General features: G+C 48.0%; 7 protein-coding genes across 7 annotated transcripts; 5 read left to right on the top strand and 2 right to left on the bottom strand.

The window, feature by feature from the left end:
• Positions 1-237: 237 nt before the first annotated feature.
• Positions 238-656, top strand: H6S33_012200 (uncharacterized protein; the record flags this gene model as incomplete). The annotated part of the gene is made up of 2 exons (XM_044843586.1): positions 238-439; positions 514-656. 2 exons carry the CDS (start codon positions 238-240, stop codon positions 654-656), a joined length of 345 nt encoding a protein of 114 aa, XP_044695868.1.
• A 621-nt stretch (positions 657-1,277) lies between these two features.
• Positions 1,278-3,976, bottom strand: H6S33_012199 (uncharacterized protein; the record flags this gene model as incomplete). The annotated part of the gene is made up of 7 exons (XM_044843584.1): positions 1,278-1,380; positions 1,450-1,601; positions 1,660-1,849; positions 1,907-2,968; positions 3,021-3,275; positions 3,340-3,564; positions 3,627-3,976. The coding sequence occupies 7 exons, from the start codon at positions 3,974-3,976 to the stop codon at positions 1,278-1,280; spliced, it is 2,337 nt and encodes a 778-aa protein (XP_044695867.1).
• A 1,647-nt stretch (positions 3,977-5,623) lies between these two features.
• On the top strand, positions 5,624-6,187 carry H6S33_012198 (uncharacterized protein; the record flags this gene model as incomplete). The annotated part of the gene is made up of 2 exons (XM_044843583.1): positions 5,624-5,628; positions 5,683-6,187. 2 exons carry the CDS (start codon positions 5,624-5,626, stop codon positions 6,185-6,187), a joined length of 510 nt encoding a protein of 169 aa, XP_044695866.1.
• A 1,601-nt stretch (positions 6,188-7,788) lies between these two features.
• H6S33_012197 (uncharacterized protein) lies at positions 7,789-8,988 on the top strand (the record flags this gene model as incomplete). Its single annotated transcript, XM_044843582.1, has 5 exons — positions 7,789-7,866; positions 7,928-7,965; positions 8,029-8,185; positions 8,254-8,592; positions 8,650-8,988. The coding sequence occupies 5 exons, from the start codon at positions 7,789-7,791 to the stop codon at positions 8,986-8,988; spliced, it is 951 nt and encodes a 316-aa protein (XP_044695865.1).
• A 2,667-nt stretch (positions 8,989-11,655) lies between these two features.
• On the top strand, positions 11,656-13,556 carry H6S33_012196 (uncharacterized protein; the record flags this gene model as incomplete). The annotated part of the gene is made up of 3 exons (XM_044843581.1): positions 11,656-12,275; positions 12,352-13,175; positions 13,234-13,556. The coding sequence occupies 3 exons, from the start codon at positions 11,656-11,658 to the stop codon at positions 13,554-13,556; spliced, it is 1,767 nt and encodes a 588-aa protein (XP_044695864.1).
• Positions 13,557-14,686: 1,130 nt separating this feature from the next.
• H6S33_012195 (uncharacterized protein) lies at positions 14,687-16,629 on the top strand (the record flags this gene model as incomplete). The annotated part of the gene is made up of 5 exons (XM_044843580.1): positions 14,687-15,233; positions 15,306-15,315; positions 15,378-15,436; positions 15,608-16,113; positions 16,171-16,629. 5 exons carry the CDS (start codon positions 14,687-14,689, stop codon positions 16,627-16,629), a joined length of 1,581 nt encoding a protein of 526 aa, XP_044695863.1.
• Positions 16,630-18,145: 1,516 nt separating this feature from the next.
• On the bottom strand, positions 18,146-21,026 carry H6S33_012194 (uncharacterized protein; the record flags this gene model as incomplete). Its single annotated transcript, XM_044843579.1, has 9 exons — positions 18,146-18,433; positions 18,497-18,736; positions 18,830-19,099; positions 19,161-19,280; positions 19,357-19,442; positions 19,510-20,080; positions 20,160-20,193; positions 20,265-20,595; positions 20,678-21,026. The coding sequence occupies 9 exons, from the start codon at positions 21,024-21,026 to the stop codon at positions 18,146-18,148; spliced, it is 2,289 nt and encodes a 762-aa protein (XP_044695862.1).
• Between the last annotated feature and the right edge of the window lie 590 nt (positions 21,027-21,616).

The following is a 21,616-nucleotide window of genomic DNA, read 5'->3' as shown; positions in this document are numbered from 1 at the left end:
CGAGATAAAGTAACAGATTAATTAGTGTAGAGTAGATGGAGAGCTAGAGGCATTTATATAGTTCCGTTCACCCCCCCGCATCTTGTCTCGTTTCTTTTCCCTTGAATTCAACTCCTTCCTCCTAGCTTAGCTACAGTATAGTACTCTACATACTCCTCCGGCGGAAACCAAAGACTCGATCTAGCCATCTACATATCCCCACATCTTCACATCTCCATATCTCTACAATCTACGATAATGTCCGCCCCCCAAGCATCCTTCATCCCCCTCCTCATCGTCGCCATGGTAACATGGAAGATCTCCTACTCCAAAAAGACCTCAAAGTTCACCGGCGCATCCCAAAGCATGCGCTCCGCCAGCTCCCGCAGCTTCAACAACAACAAGAACATCAAAAGCGAGCCAACCTCGTCTGCAATCTCGGAGCGGCTGTATGCGCGCAGTAAGTCTTCTCTTCTTCTTATTTTTCAATTGGCGCAGCTCAGGTGGATGGATCTGATGCTAACGATCCCGCAGATGTGAAGCAGGCCAGACCCGTGGGAAAGAGCAGCAGGAGCTCGCTGTCGAATGCGAAGCGCATCCTTAACAAGTCGGAGAGTGGGCATGGCGCGGCGTTGGCGAGGGCTGAGGAGCGCGAGAAGCGGGACCGAAGGACTTAGTTTGGCTAGCTTGGTGGTGCTCGGAACGGGCCGGGCGGGGTTGTTGTTTCGTTTGGTTTGGCTGTTGGTTCGCCACACTTTATTTTTACTGGCGGTGGGCGGCGAGGGTCTTGGAGGTTGCGTTGAGATCGCGAGATGCACTTTGCGATTAAAGTGAAGTTACTATGCAGTTTTTGTTTCTTTTTTTTATACCTTATTCTTTTCTTTTTTTCTTGTGGGATATGGGTTTTTTGTTTGTTGCTGTGGAGTTTTGGGTGTTTTTTTCCTGTTTTTTTCTTTTCCTTTTCGCATTGGGATTTATCTAGGCATGAGACGTGAGATGTGCACTGTATATGATCGAGTCGGCCTATGAGTGTCAAGTGTTGACGCGCGTATGAGATATATGTAGCTTTGTTCGCATTCAATGAGTAACAAGTTCAAACCAGAATATTATGGTCTTTATCCTATGTGACCGGATGATATCGCAGTTGGTTGCACAGCATGAAATATGCTTCACGGCTCTAGAGCACTCTACTTTAGATCTGTGACACTCCAGCCTGCGTATGCATCTGGGACATGACTGCATCCACACACACACATCTATTTTGTCGTCCAGCAGACAGGAAGGAGCTCTCCAAAACCTTAAATTTCCAGCATATCAACCTCCGAAGAGCTACTCTCCCGCCTCCCCGACGACAATCTCTCTAGCTTCGTACACACCCAGGTTGAAGCATACATATTGACCCTATTAATCCAATCATTAGACAAACTCATGCGCGCTAACAGTGAATTGAAAGAAAAAACTAATATATACCTGTCGATATAGGCTCCTGGATGTCTAGCCATGACCTGCTTGGCCTTGAATCCCTCCTCCTCAAACACCCTGATATACCACGGCCGCAAACCGGCACTGCGGAGAAGAACACGGCCTCCCAGCTTCATCGAGTTGTTCAAAGCTTTGATTTGCTATAGTTTGGCAGGTCAGCTAAAAGTCGGTTGAAGAGGCGAGATGAAAAATGCATACCCTTTGTGCTTCGATGCCGTCGGTATCAAACCAATCCATGGAGTCCATTATTACTGCGATGGTCAAGGTTTCCGATTGTAGTCTACCTAATACCTCTCTGATCTCGTCGGTGTGGATTCTTACTCCATCAAATGCATGCGGTTTTGATAGCTTGGTGTGGCCTTTCTCAGTCAGGTACGAAGGGTGGCATCTATCAATAACTGGTTAGTTCGATCATTTCTTTGACACTGTTTGTCATCCTACTTACCTCTTTGTATAAAATCCCTTCAAGCACAATAGATAAAAGTAATTATCCTCCCCCAACAAACTCTGATCTACTACTGGATCTAATGTATTTACCACATAGTCCCACATTGCCTGTGCGTGATCACCACCTTCATGATCCTCCCTGATCATATCTCTCTGGTTCGGCGGTACGCCCAGCGCCCGCCACAGAAACTGTTCATTCCCGATTATGAACTTACTGACCCATCTAGACAACATCACTGGCCTCACTTCGCCCTGCCAAATCTCTCGCTGCTCATTCATGGTTCTAGCCTCACACATCCTCTTTACACTTCCTGCCACGCCGCAGCACCGAAACAGCCATCTCGCCGCTTTTATCGCAAGTCGTGACTGGCCAGTCTCATACAGTCCAATACTTTTTGAAAACACTGCCCGGTTATCCCACCAATACTGAAAAGCTCTTGACGACAGATGTGGGCTTAGCTTCTCCATCAATATTGTTGAGAATTTCTCATGGTGTCCCTCGCCAAACATCTTCCAGAGATCTTTGTGGTCGAGTGAAGAACTAAAGGCCGCGAGCTTGAGTTCGAGTAGGTGGTTCTGTGTGGGATTGAGATCAACAGCGTGGACACGCTTTGGCGCACCGTCGATGATATAAGAGAGAATATTATCACCTGCCGAGGTGATGGCGAGGATCACATCGTCACGGTTGATCTTGAGGATGCGATGATCAACCCGTGGGTCTTCCCATGTGAAAGCATAGATATAAGAGTTGTTGAACTGGGTGTGTTTTTCCAGCATTTCATCATAGTAAAGTCGCCAGTGGTGGTTCTGGTAGAAGAAGCTGGGTAATGGTAGGTTTGCGGCGAGGTTAAGGACAGCGGCTTCAAAGCCTTTCGAGCGGAGTTGGAGAGCTGTTTCAGCGGAGGTTTTTGAGGAGTGAGTTCGCGAGAGGGAATTGATGGCGGCAAGGTATGGTGATTCTGTGGCGGCGGCATCGACACGATCAAGGACATCCGCTGCAGAGTGGAGCTTTTGACATCCGATCCAGACGTAGTATGGAATTCCCCCGAGGAGGCGGTTTCTGTGCGCGCGTTAAAATATTATCTTTGAACGGGAGGTGGGTTATCTCATACCGGCCATTAACGTTGAGAAGAGTCCCGAATTTGTACTCCATATAATCTCGTCTTCCCTCATCAAGGTTGACTCTATCAAACTCAAACCATATCCTCCAAAATTGTCTAGAGAACCAATTGACATGACGGTCCCAGGAACCTCCCGTAAAAGTTCTTTCCGAAAAGGTTGTTGAGGATTGCACGTAGAAGTCTGCAATACTAATGAGTCCTGTCGGTGACAGTAGTGTTGAAAGAGAATCCACGACGGAGTAGAAGCTTTCAATTAATATCTGTCAGTTGTCGTACTAGTGGATTGAAGATTACTTTATAGAGAGCTTACTCGGGGATCATGGAAAGCGAGTAGCTCATGCTAATCCAATCGACTTTTCGGTCTTCAAGGCTAAAACCGCGAGCATCCATACACAAGACCTCTACATTCTTCCACCCTAGCCTTCTGAACCGTTGGCGAGCCTGTTCACACAAGCTTGGAGAAAGATCAACAAGATAGACCTTCTCAAAGAACTGTTGGACTGGGAGGAATTTGTTGAGAAGTTCAATGTTATATCTAGTCATTACGCTACTAGTCAGTATGAAGGGAAGCTTTGCCGGGAAAAAGATATCACCAACCCGGTACCACCTCCAATATCAACCCAAACTCTCCCTTCCGTGGATCCAGACTCTTTTTTCTTCTGGGTCCTCAGCTTCAATTGCGCAGCAGCTAGTGCCAACATCTCCTCTCGGCCCCTAAGAAGCTGCCCTCTTGTCGCATCATAGATCGCAGCCTGCCCTTTATAAAAACTTTCGAGAGAATCCTGTTGTTTAACGGAGGTGACCTTTCCAGAAAAGGGTTTCAGAAAGCAGTTGTAGAAGAAAATTGCGTAGGGTTTGCCGTGATTCAAGATAAAGTAAAGGAGAATTGAAGAAGCTATCACAAAGCTGACGAGCACGAAGAGCTCGATGTCTAGCGGTGTAAACATCTTTGCTGATAATTAAGATACTAGGTGCTCCTGATAACAAAACCACAGATACAAATTCGAATGTCAGTGCACTGGCAGATATATACTAACGTGAGTGGCTATCAAAGTACCTATAGCTACCCCGCTCCTCTACTCATTGAGTCCATTATTTTGCTCATCATACCGGTACTTCTAAGTCTGTAGCTAACAGATCTCAATTGTCTGTACATCGCCAGTCGCACTGATATCTCGGTAGCCGCCCTGCGTCGTTGTAACAACCGAGCCAATCACGAGCTGGCGTACTGGAGCGTGGTAGACCCAAAACGGGTTTTCGGTACCTAGCAACCACAGGGCATGCCATGTATTTCAGAGTTGATTGGCTTAACCCATTAACGTCGTCAAACAGGCTCCAAAGGTTCAGAAACCACTTGCACGGGCCACATGCTTTCCTGACTGGACGCGAGAAGGTACCCTCCCCATGTAACTCTAAATTTTCTCGCAGATCGAAGGGAGGAACCGGCTTGAATTCAAGGATCGATGTGCTTCGGGAGGTAACGGTAACGAACTCATGTGATAGAGAGGCTCCCTAACTAGAGTAGAAAGCAGTGTTGCTACCTTTAGTCTCCATATCTCCGTGTAACAAAACTCATTGACAAACCCACTGCGCTGATCACAAAGCCATCAATCAATCGTATTTGTGAGGGTAAAGCTGTCTCTTCAACATAAGCTAGTGGACGAGTGATGAGCTCATGTTATGTTACGCTGATTGCGCTTTTACTAATGCGTTTTTTTAGAGCTACCGTTAGCTATCTTTAAGAAACAGATTAACAGTCAGCTTTCTTTAAACCAAACATCGATTCATTAAAGTCTACATGTAGTCAGTTGGTTAATGGCAGTCGTGTTTAGCCCTGGATGGCAACACAGCGATTCCGCCTCGAGATAGAAGAGCTTTTGTCGACTTTTAACGGAATTTTTTTTGTCTAAGTAATAAGCGAGAGCTCTGCCGATGAACTTTGGGAAGCTGCTTAAGATATGAGGTTGAAGGTGGAGAGTCGTCATCATGACAGATATTATATATTCGTAGTTTCTTATTTGGACAGCTTGCATTTATGGTGATATAATAACGAACGGATAGAAATATATAGATAACATGATATTATACGCATTAGCTTACCCTTAAGCTGGCCAGAGAGCATGGTGTTAGACTGGCACATTTGGTTATCACCTATTGTGTCGAATTGAGCATATCTGATTTGCCAAGCAAATTCTTTTCAAGTCACCAAAGATCACTCGGAACACTTGATTGTTAAAAAGAACTCCTTGTCCTGCGACTCTTAAGCTTTACCCTCCCATCGTGATGCCAGAAAACAGCATACACAAGACCCAGAGATTGCATCTTTCATTTACTAGTACATAGTGGAGAATCAAATCCGTCTACATTGTGTTTTTTGAGTAGCTGTTGGAGTTCCTTCTTCCACGTCCGCTTTTTCTCATGTCCGCTTTTTCTCATGTCCGCTTTTTCATATTCTCCACCGGCTGATTTGGCTGTTTGGCAGAAAGTTTTCTCGGCGTAATGTCTTCCTTTAAATAAAGCATTCTTTACCATCACTCCCCCAAGCTGCTACTCCCCCATGAGTAATTCCTGATCGACGCAGCTCTCCAGCAATAATGAGGTTAACTCCATTTCTTTTCCCATTCCTCATCTCCGTACTAACAGAACCCCACAGAACTAGAAACTCCAGCAAACAAGCCACGAAAAAGGCTCCTACCCCACCACCCTCCGAGTCCGATCCACAATCCGTTCTGCAACCCGCTTCGCCCGCGGCTCCGTGCTACCTCCCCTTCATCTCGCGGCGCCCCCTGGGCGGGAGTGAAGAAATCAAAGTACCAGACCGTAGACCGTACACGCACTTGCAACTCTGTACACACCTCAACATCCAAGAGAACCTTCTAAAGCGCCTCTTGGACTTCATCGCTAGGTACCTCCCGGACCGCCGCGTGCGCACACTGCACAAAGAGGGTATATGCGAGGCTCTTCGCAAGATCGAGTTCCCGTCAGATTTCGGCACCATCGTGGACAACCCAAAGTACAACAAAGAGCACGTTGGCTTCCTCTTATGGAAGGCCTATATCTTTGCCAGAGAAAGACGTACTACGAGCAACAGAAGAAAGGCCCAATATGCCCGCGAGAAGAGAAAGAAGAATGGGGCTGTGATTCTCCTCAAGAACTAGGTTTGCCATAAAGAAAGTATCGACTTGCTTCGTAAGGAGGTTTCAGAGACTCAGGTGAGGCGCGAGCTGTTCAGAAAGAAGCTGGAAATGATTTCGGAGGCTTTGACGAATTTTAAGAATGACTTTGGCATCACTATTGCGTTGCGTGCTCAGGGGGTGAGGAAGCCGACAACATGGTGGAGTCATTATTTCAGGACCAGACAGAGCTCTCGAATAATATAGTAAGGTTAAAGGATAACCTTAAGATACTCGAGAAGCTAGGTAATGGCGTTAAAAGGTTCAAGAAGTTAAAGAGTGACCAGGAAATGCTTGACGAGTTGGATGGTAATATGAAAAAGCTTGTGCGGGAACATATATTGAAGGAAGAGTACAGCCACTTGCTCGCCTAGAAATCACTCCATGGTGAGCATATATCCCTTGACAAAGCTTTCATCAATATGTATGAAGTTGTGAATTATTGACTGACATACACACCGAATAGGCGTAGGCAATAGTTAAAAAAAAAAATTGATACTAAAATAATAGCACCGCAACTCTTGTAAACCTATTTGCTCAACTTCCGATCATTGCTTTTCTCTAAGAATTGAAACAATCCCACAAAAAAACCGTAAAGCCATGAATATGAATTCCATATGTAGAGCCCAACACCTTGCCAACATATTTTTGATATTGTCGTCTTATGAAGCAGCTTCGTCCATGCCATGGCCAAGTAAATCTCTTCACTACTTAAACCACAAAACAATTCTTATCACCGTCAAGATAGAAATCAGACATTCCATATTGAGTCTGGGGGGAGGTGTACCAAGAAACCAGGAGAATAAGAGTTATCCTATCAAATAAAAAATGTCAGAATTTCGCACTCTTTCGGGGTTTTCGTACACTCTTCCAGGATCCACGCAATGTTTATACAGTGCTTGATATGACTGTAGAAATCCATGTCGTATTTCAATTAAGGCCCCCTTCTTTGGATTACCTTCTTCCTAGGCCTTCCTCAAATTTAAAAAATCTAGTACTTTCCAAACGAATGTCAGAATCTAATGCTAGCATTGGTAGTAACTACTTGTAATCCTAGCCAAATCCAGCTAGCAACCGCCAAGAAATTCAGGCAACCCACCGCCATGAGTGATAACTCATGATTCCCCCAGTGCCGATCAAGAAGCAGGCATCCAATTCATGTAGTAAGATACCAATTCATGTATGTAGTAAGATAGTGAAAAGTATAGCGTTTGGTTTGTGCTATCGCAACGTTGGTCTGCACCTGCTTTCTTCTGAGTCCGCAAGCACAAGCACCAGAAACGGTCAATTGGCCCGATCCAGCCAGGTGCAGGCCAAACACCGCTTTCAGGTCGAACCCGAACACTCTCCCCATAGTAGTTTTGATTTCAGTTTCCAGGGGTAGCACGCGTCAACTCCCAACCCTCACCTCACCCCACACCACCAGCTGTAATCTGGCTGCCTGGATCTATCCCACCACCAACGCCTACTCATAAAGAGAAGAAAAGGCTTACGATAAGAGCTCTCGTCTTCTTCTCCACAACACTCATCCATTGCCATCAACCTCTGCAAAACCACCGGCTGGAAGAAGGTCCACAATTGCAAAGATGACAAACACCACGGGTCGAGAACTAATACGCAAGCTCACCTTCGGTCAATCGCCCATGATCACAGCTCTCTGCGTGGTAAGCCATCTCTAGCTAGTTCTCCATTGCGGGGTGAGTGTTTGCTCATGTTGCTCAATAGCTCTCAACCGTCCTTGTCGCGCTCGCGGCATACTTTTGGTACGTTTCCCTCTCCCCAGCTAGCTTATCTACTCTACCCGCTCGGAACTGACCCAATTGCAGGTCCGTAGTAGAAAAACTCCACGTGCCAATCACCCCCGGGCTCGCCGAAGCCGCAACCTTCCTCCCCGTAGCCAACTTCGCCGCAATGCGCTACCTAACCAACAAGCCGCGCGGCGCCCAGAGCGGGCGGCCCGAATGGGACATCAAGACCGGCGTCGTAAGAGCTCCCCTCACGCGCTCTCCCACCACCTGCTGGAGACTGATAATATGAAAAATGAAACTTAGATCTCGATCCTGCTGATAATTATCGATACCGTTGTCGTGACCCAATCCCTCAACAACATGCCCAAGTCCGCCATCGCCTGCCCGCTCGAACGGACATGGCGGGCCTGGTTCCGCGCCAAGGACGCGACCCACATCAAGGCTGTCCAGGACGCACTGAGGTGCTGCGGGTTCAACACGTATCTTGACTCGGCGTGGCCGTTCCCGGATAAGAATACGCGCCCAAACCAGTGCTCGTTACAGAGTAAGACGCATACGTCGTGCTATGAGCCGTGGAGCCAGAAACACCAGTTGTCGGCCAGCGTGTTTATGGCGGTTGCGGCGGTGACGCTGCTAAGCAAGGTACGGCTGCTGTCTGTGGCGTTTTGGGGTGTTTTATAGCTGACAGTGTGAATTAAGGGGATTATCTTTGTTGCCTACCGTATGAGCAGCAGAAAGCAGAACCAGGCGCCGGCCACGCAGAGGCTGTTGGCGGATGGGTCAATTAATGACGGGCAGCGCAATGGGACAAGCCGTGCTATTGAGGGACTGAGGATTAGGCCTGACGAGAGGGCGAGGGCGCTGGAGAATGAGGAAGATGATATCGAAAGCATTATCGACGAGAACTCGAGGCTGCTGAATAATGGCGAGACTACGTATGAGACGCAGGGGCAGCTGGAGAGTGGTGAGAGACCGATTTTGGCCAACATTGATAATGGCGTATGGGATAATGAGTATAGTCGCGGGAATCCTAGGTAGACGGGGGTGAGCTGTGTTTGATATGGATGCTAGCTACATGTAGATGTAGGGGGATTGACAATGCATATAACCATCGGGTTTGTGTGTCTGCTTTTGTGTTCTGGAAGATTGCAGTTTGGGGGAAGTAGATAACAAAATGTGGGGATAGCTGTACTTCGTGTTGACATATTCCACGGTACATAATCAGTAATGAGAATGTCATTGGGAAATGTGCACTTTGTATATATGTTAGGGCAAATAGAAACTGCTTATCTCTCACCATCCCTCAACCGTCTCCTACACTGTCTTGTGCGGCAATTCGTCTCCGCCTCCTCGCATTGCCATTATAGCCTCGAAGCACCTCGAGGCAAAAAAGCCAGATAATGGTCTTGGAGCTTAGGCTCCTCATCCTCGTATCTCATCTTTCTATACTCCGTTCAGCCGCGGTACTTTATATCCTGTCAGCTAGATCTAGACTCGAGGAGCCTTACTTTGTCGTTCACATATCTGAAGGTACTTACACTGTTTGACAACTAGTTGTGAGGCAGTGTAAAGGTTTTCTAGTCGATAAAGCCAGTATTTGCCGTTGATAAACTGTAGGTCTCAAGGCCGAGGTGGTATCAGATTGAGGATGAAGAGATAGGGTATTTAAGGTGCACTGTCTATCATAGTTGAGCTGGTCGGCCTTTAATATAATTGTACCAGAAGCCAGAAGTCAACAACTAGCAGCCACCAACCAGCACCAACCAATAGTTTCTGGAACAGAGCTACTGATTCTACAAAAGGCCGAGCGAGCTACCTATTTTTCAGGATCCTCCCGGTCCGTGTTTATATACAAAGGACCAATAGCTAGCCACCTAGTACTCATGAAGTGCACATCCTATGCAGTTGCACTTGAGCTAACAGATGACTCTTATATAGCTACACTTTTATTTCCACTTTCTCTCACTCGCTGGTTAGATCACCAAACGCAATCAATTAATTGGCCATCAAGAGCTCACTCCAAGCTCTTGGCTAACTCGCATCTACTACACTTGTAAGTCAAGTCTCGTTTCAAGACTAGCTAGCTGCGCCGCGGTGGCACATAATACGAGGCTGGGGTGTATTTACCCCGGACTGATAGTGGCAGCGACAAGACATCTGCAAGGGGGTGGGGTAGGTATTAAGACATCTGCAAGGGGGTGGGGTAGGTATTAAGCCGCTGAATGTTATGTGAAGCGGGTAGAGGAGAATACGTACCTATATACGTATACAGTGCTTGTCACTGTAGGCATCGGGTTGAGAGGTAAGGAATGTTGCATGGGTTGGCTATGTGGTCGACATGGGAACAACGAACTATGTACATGTAGTAAGTATGGTCTGTTTTCCTTGTCGAGTCGGATGTAGTGTATTATAGACAGACCTTCTGCAAATTGGAAAGGTTTGTGACTTGGGCGCTTTTGAGATTGATACCATGGCATCAGTACTGGGTTTTGAGAATTTGGTGATTTTGTTTTAACCTTAACTACATGTACCTATAGGGTTCTAAGATACTTAATGTAGAGAGTACAGCTAAAGCCGGAGAAGTGAACGTGCATGCCATGGGATGTTCATATGCCATTACGGTTACTACATGTAGTAGGGCATTGCCGTACGGTATTGTTGAACCGTGGCTTGACAGTCTATCCTCAATCATGGCTTATAATGCTAGAGATTCTATTAGTCCTGTTAATGCATTATCATCTTCATTCTCTTCTAATAGCTTGGTTCCGTCGCAGCCATTGGAACGCACAACTAATTCCCGTGAACTCGACTTAAGCTCTCATGAACCACTCTTAACATGACCCGGCGAACATGTATGTACTTAAGTTACAACTCCACAAACTGTTTCTTAATCACTTTCCTCACGAATAGACTCCCACGACGTCCGACTCTGATATTGACAAATCCCCAACCCTGCCGCAACCCTGTCCTGTCGTCAGACTGTCGGCGTAACCCCGGCCCCGAACGAACCCTGCTTGAATCACCATGCAGTTGCAGCGTCCTGATGTTCTTCCGCAGGCACCAACCATGAAGCCGGGGTAGCGAGACTCTCTTGTCCCAGTAAGCTTCCTAGTCACCTACTATACGAGCTTGACGATATCCTGTCTTCTCCAGCGGTGAGGTTTATAATTTACCTAAGGTTAAACAGGAACGGTAGATAGATATATGCCGCCCCAAATCCCAATAGGATAAAGACCCGTCATGAGTAGAGCTAGGTAGAGAGAAGAGAGTCGCAGTTATGGAGTAAGCAGAGCGTCCCCCGGTTGCTTTAATCCTCATACGTCACTATGGATTCCTGAATCCCGGGACATGATTCCCTCTGCATCATCATATCAGGACTGGGAAGGCGAACATCCAGAAGCCGGGAAGGGACGGAGCGCGGGGGGGGGAAGAGTAAATAGGCCCACACGTGCGTCCCAGCGAGGAGAAGAGGGGAGATTAAGAGCAAGCACACATCCTCTCCCCACAGGAAGGAGAAGAAGAAAAAGAAGGACTACTTATATACAGTTCCTTATGTATGTGGCTTTCTGATCATCCATCCCTCCATCTCCATCTCTTAATTCCCTGATCCTTCGTTCGCTGCGTGGAGAGTGCCGTCTTCTGCCTGTTTGCTTTTTGACAACCGCACTTCTACGATCCAGCCAGCAAGCCAGCAAGCCACAAACGATGCAGCAGCTGCTGCTCACACTCCTCCTGTGCCTGTGCGCCCTCGCACTCGCCGAAAACCTAAACTTTCGCTCCCCCTCCACAAACCACCCTGGTCTCGAGATCCCCCGCCCCGCTGCACACCTCACCAAGCGCTCCACCCCCACGGTCACACCCCTCCAGTTCACGCACGGCGTCGCCAGCGGCGACCCCTACGACACCTCCGTGATCCTATGGACGCGCGCCGTGCCTTCAGGCGTCGACTCTACCAAGCACCTCTACCGCGGGGCCCCCGCCTCCGCCCGTGTCTGCGTGGCGTGGGAGATCTCGGCCACGGAGGACTTTATGAGCATTGCAGACGGCGGGGAGACAGAGACGTCTGGGGAGGTCGACTACACGGTAAAGGTGGAGGCGAAGAGGTTGCGACCGTTTACCACCTACTGGTATCGATTTCGGGCGTGCGGGGCAAGCGGGGAGGTGAGTGAGGTGGGGCGCACAAAGACTATCCCCGCGGAGGATGATGAGGTGCCGGGAGGTCTACGGTTTGCCGTGTATTCGTGTGCAAATTATGCGGAGGGGTATTTTAACGCCTATGGCAATGTCGCGAGGAAGGACTCTGTGGACTATGTGCTGCATCTTGGGTATGTACATCTCTATCATTGGTCCTTCCTTTTTTCACGACTATTTATACAATACTAATAACACCACTCCAAACAGCGACTACATCTACGAGCTTCCCCTGCCTATAATCCTCAAAGAGCGCATCCCAAAGCCCTACAAAGAAGCCATCCAACTGCGCGACTACCGCCTCCGCATCGCCACCTACCGCACCGACGAAGACCTGCTCCTCAACCACAAACTCTTCCCCTGGATCCCCGTCTGGGACGACCACGAAGTGGCCAATAACGGCTACACCGGCGGCAGCACCGCCTCTCAGATTTGGATGTACCTCGAATGGACGTCCTGGGAGCAGCGCATGCACAACGGCATCCGCGCATACTTTGAATGGATGCCCATCCGCCAAGTCCAGGCCGACGACTCACTACGGATCTGGCGCACCTTCAAATTCGGCAAACTGGCGTCCCTCATCATGCTCGACACACGCTACTACTCGCGCGACGCAGGCAGCGAAGACACCGCCACCATCACCTCCGAGCACCGCTCCATCCTCGGCGCCCCGCAAGAGCAATGGCTCTACAACCAGCTCTCTGACTCGCAGTCCCGCAACGCAACATGGAACATCCTCGGCCAACAGATCCAGTTCTCGAACCTCAACGAGACGGCAATACCATGGTCCAAGGACGCGCCGCTCTACTACGACGGCTGGGCGGGTTATCGCGCGAACAGAAGGAGGGTGCTGGAGAAGGTTGTCGAGTATGGGGTGGAGAATTTGGTAGTGCTTACGGGGGACTATCATACGCTTTGGACGGCGGATTTGACGTGGGATGGGGATGAGGGCGGTAGGGGCGGGTATGAGCCGGTGGGTGGGAATGGGTCCTTGGGGATTGAACTGGCGGTTACGTCTGTTACGAGCTCTTGTGGTGCGTATAATACACAAATCCAATCATTGACCCATCATATCTGACAGTGAACAAACAGGCTACGGCGCCCTATCATACGACGACGCACACACTGTCGCCGCCAACCTCGTCGCCGACAATGCGGAGCTCAAATGGGCCGAGGGCTACTACCGCGGCTACTTCGAGCTCACAATCACGCCCGACAATCTCTCGGCGCAGTACTTCTCCATCCCTGACATCCTAACAAGGAACTCGGATGAGCTCAAGGTTGCACGCTGGGAGTCCGAGGCGGGGAGTAATAGGCTCAAGAGGCCGTTTCCGAACCCCACGGTGGGGGCGGTGCAGGGTGAGATTAGGGACTGGGCGATGCCGGGGGGTAGGGGTCTGAGGAAGAAGCGTTGAGGGGAGGGGTTAGTTATGCACTGGAGATGGATTGGACTTGACTATGGACATTATTGTGCAGCAGTAGTGGTAGCTCTGCTGTTTTTCATTCTTTTATCATGGAGTTTTCTTTTGTATTTATCAGGCGTTTCGGGCATCTTGGGTCGATGGGGTACATAGAGGTAATCGGTTTGCAATTAATGGGACAACTCAATTCATGACATGACATGACTATATTTTAGATAGCTATGAAATACGGGGTTGATGTATGGTATTTATAACTCTACTCTACTCTACTACTCTACTCTACTCTAGATTCTCCAAGATCCGCTGTGGGGTGTGGTTGGGTTACACTCGCAATTTAGGAGACTGGTTCAGATTAACGTGGTAGAGGAATGGAAAGTAATGGGAGGGTGCATTGCCAAACCAGGGATCAATGATCATCTACTTTATAATTTATCCCCTCCACAGAATCTCACTCACCGCCAAGAGCCTTACGTAACCACCAGATTAGCGACAACGCGCTAGGCCTAGTCTGCCACGCCCCCTCGGCTCATCACACATCCGTGAACCGTCGACGTCTGCGCAGATCAGATCGATCTGGCCCTGGTCACTTCTCCCCCCCCGCGCCCCGCCCAGCAGCGGCAGGCAGGCAAGTTCCCCAGACAAACATGTGGTAGTCGTAATATATTAATATTTGTTGGGCCGAGGCAAGAGGGAGCTTTCCTTGGAACCCTCTCTCTCCCCGCAAAGGTGCGACGGTTTCCTTGGACGGGATATTTACAGTTTGACAAGTCAACAATTGGGGCCATGGGGACGAACAGAACCTGTATGCACAATAATGGATTGGAAATAGAGATAAAGCCCCACCTCCTCCTGTTGGTTTTTGCCAAAAGGGAAGCAGATAGAGATAACGCATGAGAAGGCAGGCCGTGGCAATGGGGGCAATGGCAAAAAAGGCTATGGCTAGTACTCAAGAAGCACGGGGTTCCCGGGTACTTAGCTGGAAGGTCTCACGGCAGGCTGCCCCCTCTAGCTCTCTCTATCGCCCTCTCTCTTCCCCCCCCCCCCCCCCCCCCCCCCTCTTTCCCTCTACCAGTACCAGTGCCAGTGAGATCCTGTAAACTCCAGTCAGTACACACAAACACAGCATGTCCACCGAACCTCACCCCCCCAGCAAGCCCTCCCGACTCTCGCTCCTCCGCCTCGTCGCCCCCGCCGTCCCAAACATGCTCTACAAGTCCGCCGGGCACCTCCTCTCCCTGACGCCGCAGTCAACCTACTGGGACCTGCGCACCACGCTGACCGTCGAGTTCCTGCGCTCATACCTCGGCCGCGACAATCAGGGGGCCACCATCGAGGAGATCCAGGCCACGACACTGAAGCCGCTGGCCGTCGCAGCAAATACCTGGAAGGTGGATGTGGGCGTCCCTGTCGGCAGTGTCGAGGAGCAATGTGCGCTAGAGGATATGGTGAGGAAGGCCATTGTCGACCTGGCAAGTGGTGAGGATATTGAGCGGGTCATACCGAGGGTTGGGGTGAGTGCTGCGACAGGAGAGTGGATTGGGAGCAGGACGGCGGTGAAGGGGGATGTTGAGGAGGAGAGGGAGAAATGGAGTGAGGAGAAGAAATATGAGAGTATGATGAAGGAGGTGGAGGGCGGTGAGGAGAGTGGTGTTGTACTATGGTTGCATGGAGGTATATATTTTATATGTTTTCCCTGGTTTAAAGATTGTGGTTGATGTCAATGATTCTAACGCTGGTTTTTAGGCGCGTATTGGTAATTTCCATAGAGCTCTCTTGGTTTGGCTTTTGAGGTGATGCATGTTGCTGACTTCATAGGCTCTGTGGCCCCTCCACTCATCGGCCAATAGCACGTAAGGTTGCAAAGTCTTTCAAAGGTAGCTGGCCCAATAGCTCGCATGTGTAGTCCCGTTCCCGGACTATCTTCTGTTGATACATGTATATTTTAAAATGTGCACCTACGGGTCTGGGGCGGGCCCCAGAACTCACCCTATATCACCTAGTTAGCTTCGATAGACTAGAGACTTACTACATATTCCCATCTGTAGGCCGAGTATTCATGGCACGCTATCGCCTCGCGCCCCAAAACCCATTCCCCGCCGCCCTTCTCGACGCCCTCGCCGCCTACCTTTATCTCCTCCACCCACCCCCGGGCGCGCTCCACAAGCCCATCCCCGCCTCAAAGATCACCATTGCCGGCGACTCCGCTGGTGGAAATCTCTCTTTCGCCCTCCTGCAGCTGCTCCTCCATCTCCACCGCGCGGGCGACAATGAAGACGGCTACGAGGTGATACCATCGTCCGGTCCCATGCACGCGCCCAAGGTAAACTGGCAGGGCGCTCCCCGCGCGGTCCCACTCCCAGGTGGAATTGTGGGTGCAAGCCCGTGGATAGACGTGAGCCGCTGCTTCGGCGAGAGGTTTACGCATAAAGACGGGACGGTGGGGAGCGAGGAGTCTTGTAAAGGCTTCGACTATCTCCCAACTCCGCGCGAAGAGCGTGCAAGGAAATACAAATCCTCACCAGCGTGGCCGAAGGATGTTGAGAGGTCGCATGTCAGTATCCCCCTAGAGCTCGTAGATAATTGGTGGCTGGTTCCTGACTAGAAATAGTTCTATACACACGACGCCCTTGTCACGCACCCGCTTGTGTCGCCCATCATGGCGGAGAGCTGGTCCGGCTCTCCTCCAATGTGGATTAGCGTGGGTGATGAGTGTCTTCGTGATGCGAATCTCTACTTTGCGCACCGGCTAGTGGAGTCTGGGGCGTCGCTTCGATTTCTCCACTTTACGTCGATGCCGCATGTGTTCCAGGGGACGGTGCCTCATCTGGCAGTAGCAAGAAGGAGCTTTGAGGATATGGCGGAGTTTCTGGACGTTGTATTTGGGCGGAAGGAGGGGGAGGTGAAGACTGGTGAGTATCGGGTTCATCCGGTGACATTGGATGAGGTAGCCGTAGATAGAGTGGGGTTGACATTGGGCGGATTGACGGTTGAGGACGTGAAGGCATTGATGGTGAAAGAGGTGAAGGAGTGGGCTAAGAAGAGCGAGGGCGTTGAGGCGAAACTGTAGTTTTCTTTAAATTTCCTATTTTTTTCTTTTTTCTTTTGATTGTTTGACGAAGATGTAGTTATGAAGAAGGTGCGTATATTGTAGGTACTAGATTTTATTGATCGACTGACGAAACTTGGAATCCTGACGCTGAGTATCATTTTATTAGCTGCGGTACATATAGTAGAGGGTCGCATCATATTTTCTCACTCGTCATAAACTGCAATATACATGCTAGGTACTCTATAAGCAAATATTGCTAGGCCTGAGCTGTCCTTCATAATATATCACTCGATCATGATATTGGCTCTGGCCCACCCATGTATGTCAGCTGTTCAGGAATACGTGTACGAAGACAACGTGACCAAACAGACGAGGACAACGTCTAACATACATATAGCTCATCTTGCAGCTGGAGGCGATTGAATTACGTACATACATAATCTGTCCATTGAGAACAGAAATTATCATGTAGTAGCTTGGAGATTTACATACATTAATACGTACTAATACGCTCGACAGTTGACCAAATAAATATGACACGAATGCTAGTTTCTAAGCCCAGTAGTATTGCTGACATATTCTGGTAGTTGAGTACCCCAAATTAAGCGCTGGTGATTCGAATATATATCGTAAACCTTTTCCGCTTGCATCTTTGCAATTGGGATTAATCATAACCGTCTTTATTAAACTCAATAACAAATGAGACATTATATAAAAGATGTACAAGTAGCCAACTATCCACTGTCACGCGCTATGGATCCAGGGCGTCAGTGAAGTCCGTTTATATAGCTAAGATGTCAGGCCCATGGTTTCGTGTTGGGCGCTATGTGTCCGAGGTTGCATGAAGAGATGCGATAACCTGGAAATCGAGGACGCCAGGCCTGCCAGTGCAGACGATAATACTCCATCCCCGGGAATGCCCATGCCTCAGCTGCCTAGATCTGTAGAATTAATCACATGGTGCATGTGAGCTTGGTGCCTAGAATAGAGTAGAACTCGACTTTAGGCGCGTAAGGTATAATGTAGGCGAGCGAGAATTTGGCAGGTAAGAGATTAGAGTAGACCTGTATGGATCCATTGCAGCATACTCGACCATGAAAGGCCTAATAAATTTTAGGGTAGTATATACATGTATCTAGCCGCCAGAAACTTTCTTTTTTTTTGTCAGGATAGCGCCCGTCATATATACATGAATGGCTGATCGGTTTCTAACATAAAGATGTCCTGAACATAACAAGTCGTCGCTGAAAATTTCCCTTTTGATCACAACACCGGATTGGGATAGGAAATTCAGGCATACTATTGAAATCTGAAGGAATCTTGCGCGATTGGCGCATAGTCGCTCACTCGACCCGAGTAATCGAGTCCGTCTCAAGTTGTTCGAGGTGATATCATGTATTTATTGCCTGCAGTACTTGCATCACTGTAGATTCCGACTCGGTTTTTATGGAAGAGATTCATTAATCATTAAGTACATTTCTTGCATGTAGTGATATATATATGAAACAAATAATCAAAAATCAATCATGATTCATCAATCATTCTTATCCACACCCCGGCCAAAAAGATTCCAAGAGCCTTTGCCTCGTTTCCCCGGAGCCTGGCCACCTTTTCCTGGGCTTCCTATCGCACATTCTTCATCAATCTGGGCAGACTTCAATTTCGATTGAAATGCAATACCAATACCCCTCTTCATCTGTGCCCTGAACGCCCAGCACATCACCACCAGGATGATCATCGCTGATGATGGCCCTGCAGTTTTCCAAAAGTAACGTTGGTCCCATTCCATATCCCGAATATCGACCGTGTTCATACCAAAATACTAATTTGGGAAATAATTAGAGTATATTCCTTTTTAATGAGGGGTGGGGTGCGGTGGGCGTACCGAAGTAAAGAATGACAACGGAAGGAAGATGGTAGTTATAATAGTAAAGACCAAGAATGACTTGTTTTGCTCAGTGGATTGTCTTGCTAATTCAAGTTGAATTGCCGATTGTTCGGTGGATTGTTTTGCTAATTCAAGTTGAATTGCCGTTTCTTCAGCTGTTTGTTTTGCAATGATTTCTTGCTGTATCGCCATCGCCACCTGCTTTTTTGATGCCTCAATATTGAGAAGCTGGAAGAGCTATATGAAGTAATCATTATCAGTAGGTAGATCTATAGAGATATCTTTCGCTTCTACTCATCAATCATGTGGGGTAGGGTCGTGAGCTCCTACCAAATCTTGAGCTTGCTTTGCTTCCGCCCCAATGTCTTCGAAAGTCGCTACCACAATTTCAAACCGACCCATCATATACTTGTAGAATTCATTTGCAGCTGAGAGCTCCTCTGGCCGGAGGGAGTTGTCCATCGCAGCTTCTTTTATCATGCCCAGAATCTCCATCTGCTTTTTTGTGATTTCCAAGATTATTGCAACTTCGGAGATAACGGCATTGCAATCGGCAACCAGCTCTTCATCGGCGATAGGTTTATGTGCTACTCGGAAGTTCTGAACAAAATTAAGCATTTGTTTTGGAGGAGTAGTATAAATTATCAATGAGGATGGGTACCAGTGCAGCAGTGCCTTCTTTGAAGGCCTCTAGTATACGATAATGTTGTAACAAAACAAGATCAGCGAAGTATATAAAGAAACCATGAACTGGCCCTTGAGTTGTCACATCCGTGCCTTTCTAAAAAATAAATAAATAGATGTTAGACCTACTTAACCAATTAAGGAATCATGTCGGGTTAAGCAGTTAGACTTACGCTCGGTTCGAACATGTAACTATTGAATCCACCAACTTGGCCAGGAATAACAGCTGGTTTCATTGACTGAAAGGTAATGAGGGTTTCTATTGGTATTGATAATACTGCGGTTAACATTTTATTTAAATGGCTTTCTAGTAAAACTAAACATACCTTTTGTTGGAATAATAAACGCCCACAGCTGTTCAACCACAAGGAACTCGTCGTCGTCATAGTGACCTCTATTTCCTCTTCGCATAGTCTGCCTAAGATCAAGGGTGAGTGCATCCATTTTTGGATGATGGTATTCGAAAAGCGTGCGTCCGGTAAAAACGGTAGGAGGGGTGCCAAAATCACTCCCGTCGTAGTCACCAGAGAAACCGATACTAGGATCGTCAAGTGCGCTTCCATATATCCAAACGCCAGGCTTAGGCTGTTCCTTGCCGTCTTGATCAATATAGCTCTCTGCGTACTCATACCCTGGTGCTCTAAGAAACGATGGATGATGCCTTAGCACCCTCTCAGCCGTTTTCCTCGGAATAAGCTTTGAGCCCAAGGCGACATTTAGTATGGGCATTGATATTGTAATTTTGTACGCCTTTCCAACTGATGGCTGGCATTCGACAACTGGTTTTACAAAACTATTGAAGTAGCCTCTGCACATGGAGGCACGAAAAGGATCAGAATTGAGGACAGGCCCGTGCGGTGGAGGCAGGTTGAGATCCTTGAAAAAATGACGAAGGTTCTATTGATAGAGATCTTTTAGACACTAGTAATGTGTAGCTGTGTAAATTTATTGTTCCGTAACACGATAAGGTACTTACTTTAATCCACAGGTATTTATTGATAGGGAACATTCTTTAAACGGACATATAATGAGTATAATCATATAATTATCAAGTAACCAATATCATTGATGGAGTACTTACATGTGTCGATATGAATTGCCTCTTTTAGGCCAACGCTTGCAATCGAAGTCCATACCACCTCCCTTCTCGCCCACGAAGTAAATAATCCTGTGTATTGACAGGTTTTCGATGAAGCTCAGATTATCTAATGGTCTGTCCTTGAAAGCAACCCAATAATTCCCATCAAGTGGAAAGTTCTTTTTAATTGTATCTTGCAGAATTTGAGCGATCGGGGTATATATTTCGCCCATAGGTTGTTCGTTTGTCCACATTAATGTAGGTATTAAGCGACGCAGTTCTTGTTCTGTGCTATGCCTTCCACATTCTAAGGCCTGATCCCAAGTCGGCCAGTCTTTATTTGCGATTCCGATCAGTTCCTGGCCGGAATAGAGCATATCCTCTGTTTTGTGAAATCCATCATGTTGTAAACTTACAGTACCACGCCGGATCTTCCAATGCTTTCATCATCTCATCAATGCTATCAAGTCTTGCCCTTTCGTCGTCCGAAAGCTTTGCTCTCCGAGATTCAACCCAAAATTCTAGATCCCCCACGACGGCCGGGTTGTTCCATAAATATGCAGTATTGACAACAGTACCCGGCGTGACCCATTGATAGGGAATACCGGTGGATACCTTCTGGACCGTTGGGACTATAGGCGCAACGTAAGTTATTGTTACAGTAGGTATGGTTGGAATTGATCCCCCAATATTAGGAGGGCTCTGGTTTCCTCCTGTCTGCCCTGGAGGGGACTGTTGGCTTGAACTTTGATTTCCTGTGGTCATTTAGGTGTCGGGAGAAAGGTTCACTATAAGCAAGGAGAATATAAGATTGTATAAAAGGTGGAGATCTGTTTTCTAGATTTCCCATCGCGGGTATGGGTAATATATACGAGAAAATACGGGGATGTCATCTTATCGCGAGTGTCGCGCCGGCGCTTAGAGAGGGGGTAGCAGGTTAAGCTCTTGAACAACTCCAGACGTCTGTAATGACCGCCCGCATATGCAACCTATGAATGAAATTTACATACATATATGTACCTCGGGAAGCATGGGAGGCCTTAAAAAATAGCCACCATGACTTGGGTGGCTTGCTGCATTAGTAGCGCCGGCCATGCATCTAATTCGCGTGTAACCAGCGTAGCTAATAAGGTACAGTACGGTACCAGTATATCAAAGTCCAAATCTGGCGCCCAAAGTCTTTTTTTCGCTTCCACAATTGGTTGCTGCGGTAGCTCCCGAGGGCTCTCGAGTAGACTCCATTGATATATTATTGAATTAGTAAACCGTACACGTCCGGTACATGTTGCCCTATTAAAACCTCGCCCGCTAAGGCCATCTGAAATTTCGAGTTGATAGCTTCTGTGGTTCGGCGG

The sequence above is a fragment of the Morchella sextelata genome, assembly GCF_020137385.1.
Source record: "Morchella sextelata strain SCLS chromosome Unknown scls_7, whole genome shotgun sequence".
Lineage (NCBI taxonomy): Eukaryota > Fungi > Ascomycota > Pezizomycetes > Pezizales > Morchellaceae > Morchella > Morchella sextelata.
This window is presented reverse-complemented; position numbering and strand designations above follow the sequence as displayed.